General features: G+C 40.0%; 1 protein-coding gene across 2 annotated transcripts in view; it reads right to left on the bottom strand.

Moving 5' to 3' along the window:
- Positions 1-416: 416 nt before the first annotated feature.
- The window catches only part of SLC16A7 (solute carrier family 16 member 7), a 122,628-nt gene continuing 108,723 nt past the window's right edge, over positions 417-14,321 (bottom strand). For both annotated transcript variants that reach the window (XM_077338660.1, XM_077338661.1), the window contains exon 5: positions 417-9,701. In XM_077338660.1, coding sequence (XP_077194775.1) covers positions 9,430-9,701 — 272 coding nt within the window. In that variant the 3' untranslated portion in view covers positions 417-9,429. The remainder of the gene's footprint in view (positions 9,702-14,321) is intronic.

Raw genomic sequence — 14,321 nt, 5'->3', positions numbered from 1 at the left:
GAGATTTGTGGGCCCAGCTAGGGACTGGGACCGGCTCACCAGGGTGCCCCTGTGGTTGGGAAGATGGGTCAGATTACCCAAATTAAGGCAGTAGGCTCCTTCTTCCCTTGCCAGCCAACACATGATTGTTAATAAAGCTGTGGCCTGTTTGCCAAAAGTTTCAAGTATGAGCATCATCTTTTAGACCATATGCCCGTCTGCAAGTCAATAAATCTGAGTTGGCTATCCTGGTCTTAGTGGTTGAAAGGTAGATTTCAGACATGGTGATACAATTTAATCTCTTGGCCAGATGGCTGAGAATGTGTACACGAACATGTGTACACGTGCAGACACATAGAACAAATAAAATACATCTCAATGAATCATAGACCAATTAATATTAGATACACCAAAAGAACCATTAGTGCTGGCAATAATTTCAGAAAGTTTACATTGAAATTTTATTTCATTTGTTTCAGTTTGCCTCATCATGGATATTTTGTCATATTTCCATAAATATATATGGATGTTCTAGACATATTAGATGCTAATACAGGCCTGGGATAGGAATTAATAGGCAAGAAAGAATAAATATGCATTTAAATACAACATAATACAGTGTGTGTGCTTTTATACAATGTTAGTATGTGGTATCAACAGCAAAAGTTTTTCATGTCAAAAGTTTATTGAGGCAAGAAAGAGAAATGTTTACTGTCAGTCTGATCATCTTTGGAACATGAGTAGCACCTCTAGCTAAAAAAAAAGGTTGTCAGAAGTTACCTATCCAATATGTTCAAGTAAAAAAAAATAGTACTAGCATTGCAAATGAAAAGCAATGGACAAAATATATTCTGTCAGCAAACATGGCTCCTGTGTCACAGTATTGCTTAGATTTTTTTTTTGTGAAGATAAATTTACAAAATAGGGAACGATGAATCAAAACAGATTTTCATGTACGACTTACAAATTCATTCATGCCATTTCTAGTCCAGGAAATTGTTCAACTCCTTGTGTCCCTGGTGGAATTTTTGAATTTTGCTTCCAGACAGATGCCCCTCCATACACTACAGGCCATGATAGCATGGGTTGTATGCTCTAAAAATAAAATGACTCTGAAGACCTCAGAAAAAAACTAAGCCTCTCTCAGAATTTTAGTCAGTCTTCTTACTCATTCCTTTGTATTCAGGAGTAAGGCAGCAAATCACCTGTATTGAACACCTGCATGTACAATGAAAAATATGAAAATATGCAATGCAACTTCAGGTTTGACATTCATCAAATATCAGCTGCCTCTAATCCAATGCAGAATCAAATAAACTGCGGTAATTGAATTCAGACTAACAAATGCCAGGGAACAACTGAATGCAGTTCACTTGAATCCCAACATAATTCCCTTTTTTATATATGAGCAACACAATTAACCTAGTTTAATGAATCCCTGCATGGAAGAGTCTGCAGTATGCAACTTTGTAAGGCTTTGTAATTTCCCTGTAAACCACTGGAATAACATAGGTCTCTTAGTGTGGGGTGATTCACACAACCACTTTGGAAGGCTTGCTACCTATTCCGCATGCCTGTTTTCATATCTTCAGAAAGTCAAAGTCACAAAGCCATCATGATAAAAATGGTCAACTTCTGGCCAGAACATCAACATATTGAACTCTAGTCTGCTAAACTAGAATCTGGCTCCCAAGGTTGGGGGGAGGCTTCATTATTTTGGGGGCACAGTCTCACTGTCAAAAGTACCCACATGTTGCTTGAATCACCCCTGCCAGGATTAAGATTACCCTTTGCTAAAGATTAAAAGGTAAAGGTAAAGGTATCCCCTGTGCAAGCACCGAGTCATGTCTGACCCTTGGGGTGACGCCCTCCAGCGTTTTCATGGCAGACTCAATACGGGGTGGTTTGCCAGTGCCTTCCCCAGTCATGACCGTTTACCCCCCCAGCAGCAAGCTGGGTACTCATTTTACCGACCTCGGAAGGATGGAAGGCTGAGTCAACCTTGAGCCGGCTGCTGGGATCGAACTCCCAACCTCATGAGCAAAGCTTTCAGGCGGCTGCCTTACCACTCTGCGCCACAAGAGGCTCTGCTAAAGATTACTCTTTGGTATATCCAAAGTCCGCTGTCACTAAGCAGCAGCTATGTTTTAGATCCGCTTTCCCTGATTTCTTGATTCCAAGAAAGTAGCAACTTTGCATTGCTAATGATATCCTAAGGTTTGTCTTCTTGCCTTTGTGTGTGTTTAAAGACACTTTCTTAGCTGAAAAGAACATTAAGTTGATTTGAAGAGACACTTGCAGTGATGAACCCATCTTTGTTGCAGGCTGATTTATCAGGATAGCGAGGTATGAAAACTTTACAAGTAGTGTGATATATTTTTGTTCTCAAAGTCTTTCATTATTGATCTATATGTAATTGATCTATATATAATCAATAGATAACTCTGTGGCAGTGAAAGCTTCAGCACCAATTGGCTGAGCTGATAGGGGTGACATGGAACATTTGATGTCCTAAAGGAACAAAACTGACAGAAGGACTGAAAACCAGCATGTGAGATCCAAGTAAAGCAATTAGTTTAGCTGAATTAAAGTTTCATGTAGCTTCTATGACCAAGAATTGCTTTTAAGGACTAGGGAAAATATTGAAAGGGAGGAGAACTGTGGGGCAACGTGCAGAAATATGTTAGCTAAGAGTAGGCATGAAACTTAGGTAAAAGAATGAAGCTTATGGAAAATGGCACAGGAAACAGGGAATAAGAGAATTAAATTTAAGTTACTTGCCTTAACCAATTTTCTAGTTACTAGTTCTAGAGTTCAATGCTCATATGCGTCACATTCTTATGCACCACTGATTATTATTCATTTTCTCTTACTACAAATGTCTTAATTTGAGATAGTTACATTTGTTCTTTGTGCTCAGCAGACTGTCTGAATTTACTGAAAATCTATAGATACATTTTATGGTAAACTACTGCTTGATTGGAAGGGTTCACAAGTCTCTCTGATGCTAAACAACCACTGAGTAAACCATAGCCACAAAGAATATCCTATTAAAATTGGCACAAAACGAAATCCTGTTTATTTCAATGAAAACTTTAAGATGTCTTAATGTTTTCCATTGAGAATGTGTCTTGAAAATGCTTAACAGACTGAATTATGCACTCATAGTTACCACAGTAGTATACCTTCATAGTCTCTACATATTCTTCAAGCATGAGGTTTATGATATGTGGTTTAAATAACTGGTAGATTTGTTTCCCCTAATTTCAATATAGATCTCTGTCACTTAAAGCAATATGGTTTACTGGCAGGTCCAGTATCTTCATTTACCATGGGTTTCCAAGCAAGATTGGATTTGTTCCTTTCTATGGGCAAGTCATATGGCTTTGTAATACTCTAAACATAAATTTAGTTTTAAAAGCAACAAAAATACCATTTCTTCAGAGAACATCTAAATAACAAGAACACAATTTTGAAGAAGGAAAAAGACGGCAGTTTGTTATCCTCTAATACCAGTTAAAATATGCAGTGATATTTCAATTGACATGGAATAGGTGAGGCAGGGTAGGATTGCCATAAAATGTCATAAAATATTGCGTGTTTGCTTTTAATAAATATCTAACAGAAGGCTGGAAGAAAGACAAAAATAACAAAAGCATTAATCTGAAGAAAAAGCCCCCCCCCATTACAAATACATTTTATTTACCAAATACAAGAACACATTCCAAACAGATATGAATAATGAAGATTACATTCTGGTAAAGGAAGGCTTGCAAGGAACTTTCATTCTTTTGGACTAAAGATTTGTTCAGGTATTTTTACTTTTTCAAGATATGTGCGTACATTCATGTTTAAGGTCTATATATGGGGGAGGACTGGGAATCCAGAGAAGGAACATATGGACATAGAAGTGATGGCCCAAAGGCTTGGGATTTGTTTGCTGATCTGGTTGTTGATATTCCCACTGTTGAATGGACAATCTTTTTTACCACGTGTAATCCTAAACAAAATGATATTTTTCTAAATCCACTTAAATGGTCTTAAGAGGTTGTAATTCTGTCTAGGATTTGTGCTGATAAAAAAAATGGAATAGTGAGTTTTCCTTTCAGCCACTGTGGTGGCCAAAGCAGTAATCATTTGTAGGACTATGCAGGCAATTACTTTGAGTTCCACTGTTTCTGTGTAATGTTAGGAGCTGAATCATGAGGATGCTTTGTTCATATTTGTTCTGTGCCTTTGTTACCCTTCAGGAATGAGGTACAGACTAGACAACAGTAAATTTACTGATGTCCATTTTTGTCCTGCCATGATAGTTTTTTTGCATCATATATACAGACAAGAAGCTATATTTCTGTAGTATAACACATAATTTGTACACCTAAACCCTTAGATTCCTCCATAAATATCTTCTAATCAGGGTTTGTTTTTTACCTGTCTAAGTAACACCTCTACTTGTCATTAAGAAGCTGGATTTGTGTTATAATAATGTAAGAGCAGCCCTGCCAGATCAGATCAATGGTCCATCTAGTCCTTTTCTACACATTGGTCAACCAGATGTCTCTAGAGGGCTTATCACCAGGGTTCAAAGATGAAGGCCTCATTATTTTACCTACAGAGGTTCTATTTAGTTATTGTGCCACTGTATGATGAACTTCATAATCTCCTTTTAAAGTCACTTAAATTGGTGGCTATCACTGCATCCTATGGCAGTGAATTGTGTTCACTGACATACTACTGCTTAAGCAGGGTGTTAATTGGTCTCTTTAGATCAGGGGTAGTCAACTTGTGATCATCCAGATGTCCGTGGACTACAATTCCCATGAGCCCCTGCCAGCATTTGCTGGCAGGGGCTCATGGGAATTGTAGTCCACGGACATCTGGAGGACCACAGGTTGACTACCCCTGTTTTAGATGACACAGGAGTGTTAAAAACAATGAGAGGAGTGAGAACAAAATCATTGCCTTTCCCATTTATGCATAATGTTTGGTATATCAGCAGCATAGTGCTTAAGTATATCAAACTGTTTGTGTCTAGGCTTCCTTCTCATGAAGTGGAATATTTTGTAAAGGGTGCATGCATTAAAATCAGACTTCTTATACAGAATACAAAATACAATTTTATGGCACGGTGGAAACTGTATAACCATACAATCTGTATTTTTTTTAAAAGATGTATATTTTATAAGAGAGTCATTAATATATTAATTCTCATTTAGCTATGAAACACATTGGGGTCATCTTGGCACCCACTTTTATTCAATGTGTTGTACCTGACTGGGCTGTTGTGAAAATCAGAGAGAGGAGAGAAGAATCATACATGCTACTCTGGGCTTGTGGGAGAAAAGGCAGGGTAACATATAATAGAAAGGCTTTAGGAAGATCTGAGTACTGCTGCCAGTGAGGAATAACAGAAATAGTGCCGCCCCCCCCCCATTTTGAATGCAATGACTTGAATAATTGTCGAAGTCTAAGCCTAAATAATTTTGACTTTTTAAAAAAAGCAAGTATAAAATTTATAGTCAACACAACAGGACACGTGTTTGCAAAGAAACCTCAAGCAGGTCTACTCAGAAATAAGCTCAATGGGCTTTAATTCTGGAATTGCAGCTTTGGTCACCTGTCCGTATCGAAGTCACAGGAACAAATATACATGACACTCTAATATAATGAATTAGTTACATTGTCATTGATTTGGAGGATTAACTTCATCTTTCCAGTCACAAAATATTGCATCCTGAGTGCCAGGAAAACCCAATATCCAAGAAAAAGGTTATCTTGAAGAAAGGGTCTCCTACCACTAAGGGACTGAGAGTTTACTGTACAATAAACTGAATGTTTGGGAATGTATATGAGAACTATGGCAGATCGATTGCACTGAAAATATTATTAGGTCTATATAATTACCAAGATTCAAAACCTTGAAAAGAGCATGGAGTTAATCACAGGGAATAAGTCACAATGATGGAATGGGAAAAATGAAGAAAACAAAACACTTTAAACAGGTCATGAACACAGCAAAATCCAGCTGATTCCAGGTATGGAAATACCTACAAACTGGATGGAGTAGAGGGGAACCTCTTTTTCCTCACACTGAATGCTCAGTTCAGGCTGCTGAATGCAGTACTTAGCACTAAGTGAAGAGCTGCCATTCACTCATGTAGTGAAAAAATAAACATCGTATATATGGGCAATGTGGCAGTGAAGGGAAAACCCACCCATCAGTTATAACTAGCTGGACTGACCCACAAATGCTTCAGCTCCATTGGAATGTTCTGTATTACCGGGGCTGTTCATTTTCTGCACTGATGCTTTGCATTATTGATAAGAGTATCTCTGTGGGCACTGGATTAGACAATTGATCTGCTTTGAATTCCCAGCTTGACAACAAAGGTTCTCCACCCTTCAAAAGATTGGAGTGGAGAGACAGAGGCAGAAAGACTGGATGAAATTTAAAACTAGGCTTTGGTCTGGTGTTTCCCAAAATGGGGTCAGGGACTCTGGGTGTCTGTGAGGGCACTTCAGGGTCCTCTTTGGCCCATTATGCACGGAGTGGAAAGTCTGCATTCGGGGTGGAATGGCGGCGGCTAAAATCACCAATTACGCGCGCCGCAGGCGTCCACCGGGCGCAGAGTCAACGTATGCCGCCGAAAAAGCCGCATTAGCGAGATGCGAAAGAAAGTGGAGCTTCCCGGAACCAGGGCGCAACCAGAAGTGGCTCCGGAGTATCCGCGTGCATAATCGGATACTCTAGGTTTTGCCGCCTTTGCGTTCCATCCCATGCGTAATCGGTTTGCTTCGCTTCCTCCTACTCCTCGTTCTCCATGCCACCGTTTCAGTGACCATGCATAATAGGCCCATGTGAGTTCTTTCCTGTGTAAGGACAGGGGGGAAGTCATTCTTGTACCCATCTAGTTGTCATTGAAAGGGAGCTTTCTGAGCAGAGACTCTCCACTTCAGGTGTGGAATTGGCTTTCCCCTTCATCAAAGGACTGGAAATTATTCAACTGCTGTTGTCTGCAGTCAGCTGGCTTACATATAATCTCTGACAAATAACCAGAAAACATGCCCATTGATTTCTGGAATTAATAGCTCATCCTACGGAATTTTAATCGATCAAATGGCACCAAAGAGTTACAATCCTAATGAAGTCATCAAACTTCTAGTATAAAACTTGGTTTTCAAATGCAAAGGAATCAAGCAAGGAGATAGAGACTGCATTCTGTGCTCACTGTCATAGTCAATAGTATTTTCACTGTTTCATATTTTTCAAGTCATATTATTCATTTCAGGTTTTGTGGGATGCTGGTTTATTTGTTTCTACAAGAAGCTCTGAAAGACTGTTTATGCACTGGGGACTTCACTGCCCCAGCTCCCATGCAGGAACACAAATCAGAGGTGGATGAGGTACACTGGGACAAATGCTCCCCCGTGTGGGTGCAGGAAGAAGGGGACCAACCTGCCACCACTACAACTTCAGCCTGAAGCCTGGCATGAAACCTCCAGTGTGTAAACGGTCAAAGCTTTGCAAGGCCCTTTTCAAAGTTTGTCTCAATATTCTCAATCCATGTTATTAGCCAGTAAGGAGTTTCTTTCAGTCTTTTGCAAATCATGCCTGCCATTCCAGGGATGACACAGACTCGAACTTGGATAATGGCCTTTGGAGTTTGGGCCTACAGCTGTCATTTGTGCCCAGACAATGCAAACATTTTATTAAAAATATTTTAAAGTGCAATTGATATGATAATAATTGTTTTGATGTGAGAGGATGGAAGCTTTCAAAGGGCATACAAGCCTTGCTGTGCAACCTTTGAAAAGCATTCATCTAGCACATGGCAGATTTTTGTGAGGGGCAAGCTTGAGCATCTGCAAAGAAACATTTATCAAAATGAGGTCCCTCAGATTTCTGAAGTTTGAGAACTATTCCCATAGTTGATGTCATTCTGCTTCTAAAGGAATACAAATATAGCTATCCTTTTAATCCAAGAAAGTCAAAATGAAGGGTTGAAAGAGGCTCCAAAGTTATTTTATCTAGCCCTCCATCACTCTATGAATATCTGTATACTTCTGGCTCATAACTCCCTACAAATAGAAAAGTTGTTAGGATAGGATAGCATGTTCTCCTTCAGTTTATGACAACTGGAGAATACAAAGAAATTTCAAACATATTGGGAGTAAGACAGCATGGTTTCAAAAGTTATACTCTCATGTATGTCAGCATTTCTATGCTTCTGCACTAATGCATCAGCGAATGTACACATTCGGTGTTAATAGTTTAGAGACCAAGCAGTTGTTTTGCTCACACAGTGTCCCATGGTTGTTCCCTGCTACCTCTTAGATACCTTGCAGAGCCATTTGGTGAAGGCAATTCTAAGTGAGAGGAACCATTAGTCTGACTTGGCAGAAGGAAGCTTATAATTTGCTCTCTAGCAAGTCTTAGGATCAGGGCATCAATATTTAAATTTCTCATCAATCGCAGTAATGGGAAATAACTTTTAATTTACCATCATTAAAATAACTATTGTATTCAGCAATAAAGTGCTCTCTATCTTCATTGTCTATGTACTAATGTTTTATCAGAGCTGATATGCCTTTTTGATCTACTGAAAATGCACTATAAAACATGAATTCCTTTCTTTTGATGGGCTTTTCCCTCAGATCACTGTTACCAGTTACTCCACTTTTTACTTTCATACTGAAGCCCAAGGCATTTCATTTTACTGGTCAAATATACAAATGTGAAAAAGTCAACAGACATTAGTGATATCCTGAGGATTAAGACTGTTGTCTTCCTTTACCAGATAAGCACTTTTAAAATTAGAAAGCAATGCTATTTGTTACTGGAAGACTTTTCAGTCAAAGCTCTACCTTTGTTAGAGTCTGGACCTGAACTACTCTCTCAAGCCAATTTCAAGAGAAGTTCTTAATACTGCCACCAAAAAAAAAAAAGAAAAAAAAAGAAAAAAAGCATAACACAATGTCACAATCATTTACTTGACATATAAGAAGAACTGGATTTGTATGGATTTTTCCAGAAGACTGCAGCATAACTTTTCCCTTTCTATACAAAACTGGTCCTATAGGCCTTCTGCAAACAACATGCACACTTGGTATTATGCAGGTTGTTAGATATTTCAAGGCAATATGCAGAAAGGCAGCCTTGCTGTAAATAGTTGGGCACAATATAGGATGCCTGACACAGTAGCAATGCAGCTAGTGCAGGAATGGCATTGTAGGAAGAGAAAAAGTTATGTTGAAGTCTCTGCAGTTTTTCTTCTCGATGCGATGGGGACGTGGCAGGAGTGTGGTATAATTGGTTGGGATATTGAGACTGGGAAAACCCTGATTCCCATCCAGTATTGTAACTGATCATATCACTATAAAACCTGGCCTGTACTTTGAAGAAATACTTCTAATGGAAGTCATAAATATGCGAGTGAACCATGTTTCTTATTAAATATTAGTTTCATGTTCTGATGGATTGTCTTGTAATTTGCTAGATCTATCAACTGCTTCATCACTCTCTTTGTAGGTCAAAGGTTCTACTTCCTTTGCATCAGCATTCTTTAGTGCTCTCTGCCTTTCTTCTTCTACTTGTTTCTCCTTTGCTAAAAGCCTGTAGTTGATGGCATTCCCAATGAATAGCCAGATGCTTGCAATTATCACAATTATTCCACAGACGAAATACATGTACTGATAATCTCCAGTTATGTCTACAAGCAAACCTGAAAGATAAAAGAAGAGCATAATCAGATTAACTTTTTCACAGAAAAGATAAAATAAACTCTAAATTGAAATGAGCTTTAAGTTTTGTATTGTTATATTGTAATGATTGTTTACAGTTTTTCTTGCAGATGAATTGTTTCAAAATGGAAAAATGGAATTTGACACTGGCCTATTATACACAGGTGTTCCTTTCCACTTTCAACATGCATGTCCAGGTTTTCTTTGTCCTTCCGTATTGATTTTCCTACCTTCAGCATGCAGTTTGCTTTCTGATCACTGTTTCCCTAGGTTTTCTGAGAGTGATTGTGTTAGAATTAAACACATGTATACGGAGTTGGTCCAGCCAACTCACTTCAATCTCTTCAAGAGGCTGTTTTTTTATTGAAACATAAAAATTACCATTGTGTATATGCATAGTTATACAAGGCTGTTTTCTGTGCAGCTGTATGCTGATACATTATTAATGATATGTTGTTAACTACAAGCCGTATTGTCTAATGTCTGAAGGTAAGACATCAGGAGATGATCATGCAGTGTTCTGACAGTAACCACATCACATGCTGTGCGGGACACAGGCCGGGAGGGTGTGCCCTTATTGTAGCCACATTAGCACAAACACAAATGAACCTTACAGATTTGGTGCTAATTTTTCCCTTGTTTTACTTCAAAGCCGAAAGTAATTCAAAAGTATACTGATTCCCTTGGATTTTCCTCCTGTCCTTTTCCTGCCCGTTGGTCACTCCCCTGCCCACATTGAGGTTATTCTACCCACTCTACACCTTCCACTGCCCTCCCTCCTTACAAACTCCATTTTCCCCTCATTTAATTTTTTTTAGCAAGTGGTATGAGTCTATCAATATGAGTTTATTGCTAGTCTCAGATCACTTAATAAAAATATAAATGATGGCAGAAAGTTTAAAAGGAGCTGCATGAGGTACAATTCTCTGCTGGTATTGATTTGAAAGTGTGATCAGAGAGGAGGCAAACATATCACCAGTGCAAATATCAACAACAACAACAACAACAACAACAACAATAATAATGTTCTCAGTGCTGCATGCAAACAAATTTGCAATAAAGCACAAAAAAAAATAGTGTTACTATGCAGCTGTGCTAGGGCACTGGTGAAAGTACCACCCATTTTTCTTCAATTTAGTGGCACAAAACTAAAAAACAAAGTCCAGAGTTTCTGCCAGAGGACTTGTCATCCATACAAATGGCAGCCCTGTGCAATGCAGGTTGGGGTTGCTGCTGACTTTGCACAGGCACATGCATGCACATCCACACATGTTGCCACCCATCATGGCTTACAATTTCAGTGCGTTTTACCATGCATTCTGTACACTCAACATGTTCCTCCACATTATGAGATCATGTAACTCTTCCCCATCTTTCACAGTGGCTGATAACACAGCAGAGAATTTCTTAGAATTTCATCCCCAGCCCGAAGGAAGCGCGCCTAGCCTCAACCAGGGCCAGGGCTTTTTCGGTCCTGGCCCCTACCTGGTGGAATGAGCTCCCGGGTGATCTGCGGGCCCTGCAGGATTTGTCAGCTTTCCGCAGGGCCTGTAAAACAGAGCTCTTCCACCAGGTCTATGGTTGAGGCTGGGGTCAGCAAATCAGGGACATCGCTCCCCCCTAGGAGTTGGAGTGTACGCTACTCCCCTATCCTTTCCGCTTCACCTCTTTGATAATTGGGGGAGGGATGGGATTTTTAGCCGTCATGTTAGTAGATTGATGTTTTAATGGGAATTTTAATGGGGTTAGTTGTTGTGACCTGCCTCGAGCCTGTTGGGAGAGGCGGGAAATAAATCTAAGAAATAAAATAAAATAATAATAATAATAATAGTGCGGGCAATATGGAAAATGAGGCTTCACACTTGATTGTCAAGGTTTTTTTTTTAAAGACTAGTCAGTTTAATATCAGGTTTCCCCCCTTTGTCTGCTTTCCTTTCTGTTCCCTTTCATTCAATGGACTAATGCTAAATGCAGCTGCCACCTCAACAAGTGAAGTGCTGATTACTGCCATGGATGACCCCAGTTCAGAAGAGAGTTGGTGGGCTGGTACAGGTGTGTGCAAGTCTCCCCTGTGGCAGGCCACGCATGGATGCTAATAGAGGTGGGTAGAGGTGGACTGCCCCAGTCCATATAACCAGGAACAGTGCCGAAGCTGCCCTCTTTGCTCCCCCTTGCTCATCCTGAATAGCTTTTCCTCCCTTCCTATTTTGGTAATGTTTTTTCACAGCATTGTGGTATGTTTATTCCATTTTGTCACAGCGGGCAGTTATGCTGGGGGGGGGGGGGTCAGATCCATTGCGGTGAAGCCTGTGCCTGCCTGCTGGGCTCTGCTAGTATCAGGGGTTGGGTGCATGCTGAGCTGCAGCTCCTCTCTGGTTACAGAGGCAGCTGCCTTGCATTCCAGGTGGATGGTGGGATCTCTAATAGAGGCTGATGCCTATAGGGCTCCCACCACAAGACCAACCTCCCATAGCCCAGTAGGCCTGGTGGTTAAGGGAGCTTGACTTGTGTATTGCTTGGTCGCCATGGAGTGGGCTACTGGAGTTGGTGCTTCTTTGCGGTTAGCAGGCTGCACAGGTGTAGGACCCACCCCGAAATGAGGTCCAACACTCATTTTGCATAACAATAAAGCTGTGGCCAGTTTTTATGCTTTAAATGTTTTTTCTCCTTTTCTGTGGGATCAAGTGAAACAGTTCCAGAGGGCAGTTATATTTATATGACCTTGTCTCAATCCAAGAAACCCCGGTCAGCCTTCAGTTTTGGAGGTGGCAAAGGAGTGAGTATGAGGAAAACCGAAAGTTTCAATCATGAGGAATGTTTAGCTGAGGCATCTTTCAGCTTTAACTTCTTGATCTCAGATTTCATTGAAGGCGATTCCAAAGAACTCCTTGGAAACCAACACTGGCCTTGGAACTGGGGTAGTTGCCAGGTTAGACAGGTTAGACCAGGGGTAGTCAAACTGTGGCCCTGCCAGCAGGGGCTCATGGGAATTGTAGTCCATGGACATCTGGAGGGCCGCAGTTTGACTACCCCTAGGTTAGACAATGACCCCAAGGGCACTGACCTCACAGAGAGTTTGGATCCTGGCCTTCAGCTCCTCAATTATCAGAAATAGCTGGTCTTTTTCTGGGGGTCCCAGTGCTCTTTCCCAAAGAAAGGCTTTAAGTCAACAGGCTCTTTTGATGTGCCTTTGGAGTGAACTGGTGGAAGATATTACAGGATCCATATTGTGGGACTCTCCAAGGCAAATCAGAGAATGTTCATGGTGACTGTGCCACCTTTGTGCTGTGGCCACTTCACTTTTCAAAATACATCATTTTGAGCAAAGGGATATTTTTTTAGCAATTCAACTTTCTGAGGAGACTTAAAGAGCTAACATGCCAGTTTAGGCAACTGATGTAGGAGAGGAAGCATTCAGAGCCTGGAAAGAGCTAAACAATATTAGAATTTTCTCTGTGACTGGCCTGCACATCTGTGGACCTATGTGGCATTGTACAGAAGCAATAAAAGCAAACTATGTTGTTGCAAATGGCTGATGGATCTCATGGCAGTGTTTAGATAGATTCAAGATAGATTCAAATGGGTAGCCATGTTGTTTTTTTATCTCATTATTCATGCTAACCTTGTTCAACTTGTGCATCCATATTCCTCACTATTTATTTTCTTTGTGATAATGTGACTGTAAGATATGGCAGTGTAATGGAATTTTGAATTTACTCCCTGGCCTTGGGATAGATAGTTACCAGCAATTCCCTGGGAGGAATGTTTCACAGTTGTATGGAGATGGATGGAGCAAGCAGCATATGGGGAGGTAGGAGTCTTTGATCACTAATAACAGGCAGTTGGGTCTCTCCCTGTGTTTTTGTAAAGTACACTGATTCTAGGGGATTGATTGGCTGTTTTGACAAAGGATTATCATTGGCTGTTTTGGTTGTGACACAGTCTACTGATGTAACGGAATTGATTTTTGTTATATATTCCCTGTCATTTAAGAAGATCATAGTCTGATGAAGAGTGCTTGCACTAGAAAGCTCACGCCCTGGTTTTAAAGGTGCTACTGGACTCTGATTTTATTGTAGATGTTCAAGAGTAAATAACAGCAACATCTTAAGTAGTGTGTACTCATACCCTTTTAGGAGGGTGTAGCTCTGCTTTGGATCACACTATTTTTTTCCTTGTTTCTCTAAAATTGCCTTGAAAATGATTGCACAATAGGCAGCTCTGACTTTCTTTAGAGAAAACAGCGACAACCTCCCTTGTAGAGCAACTTGGGGATCAAGTCTTTTAAATATCTTTTTTATGTTCACTACATATAATTTTTCCTAAACACTGATTTTGCTATTTTCTTGTTCAGCAAATTTCCTGGATCTAAGAAATGTATTTCAAACTTGTTGCTTGTTTCAAAACAAAGGAACAAAATCAAAGATATATTAGGAACTATTTTATAGGAAATCATGTTTGAAGGCCTATAATTATTAAATTAGAAGATAGTTCTATCCACTAGATGGCATACTGAGAGCTTGACTAATCAGAAGGTTGTGTTTTCCCCCCAATCCAGTTCAAAGATTTGTACACTATTTTTCTATGGTTATGCAAACATT

The sequence above is a fragment of the Paroedura picta genome, chromosome 5 (genome assembly GCF_049243985.1).
Source record: "Paroedura picta isolate Pp20150507F chromosome 5, Ppicta_v3.0, whole genome shotgun sequence".
NCBI classification, from domain to species: Eukaryota; Metazoa; Chordata; class Lepidosauria; order Squamata; family Gekkonidae; genus Paroedura; species Paroedura picta.
This window is presented reverse-complemented; position numbering and strand designations above follow the sequence as displayed.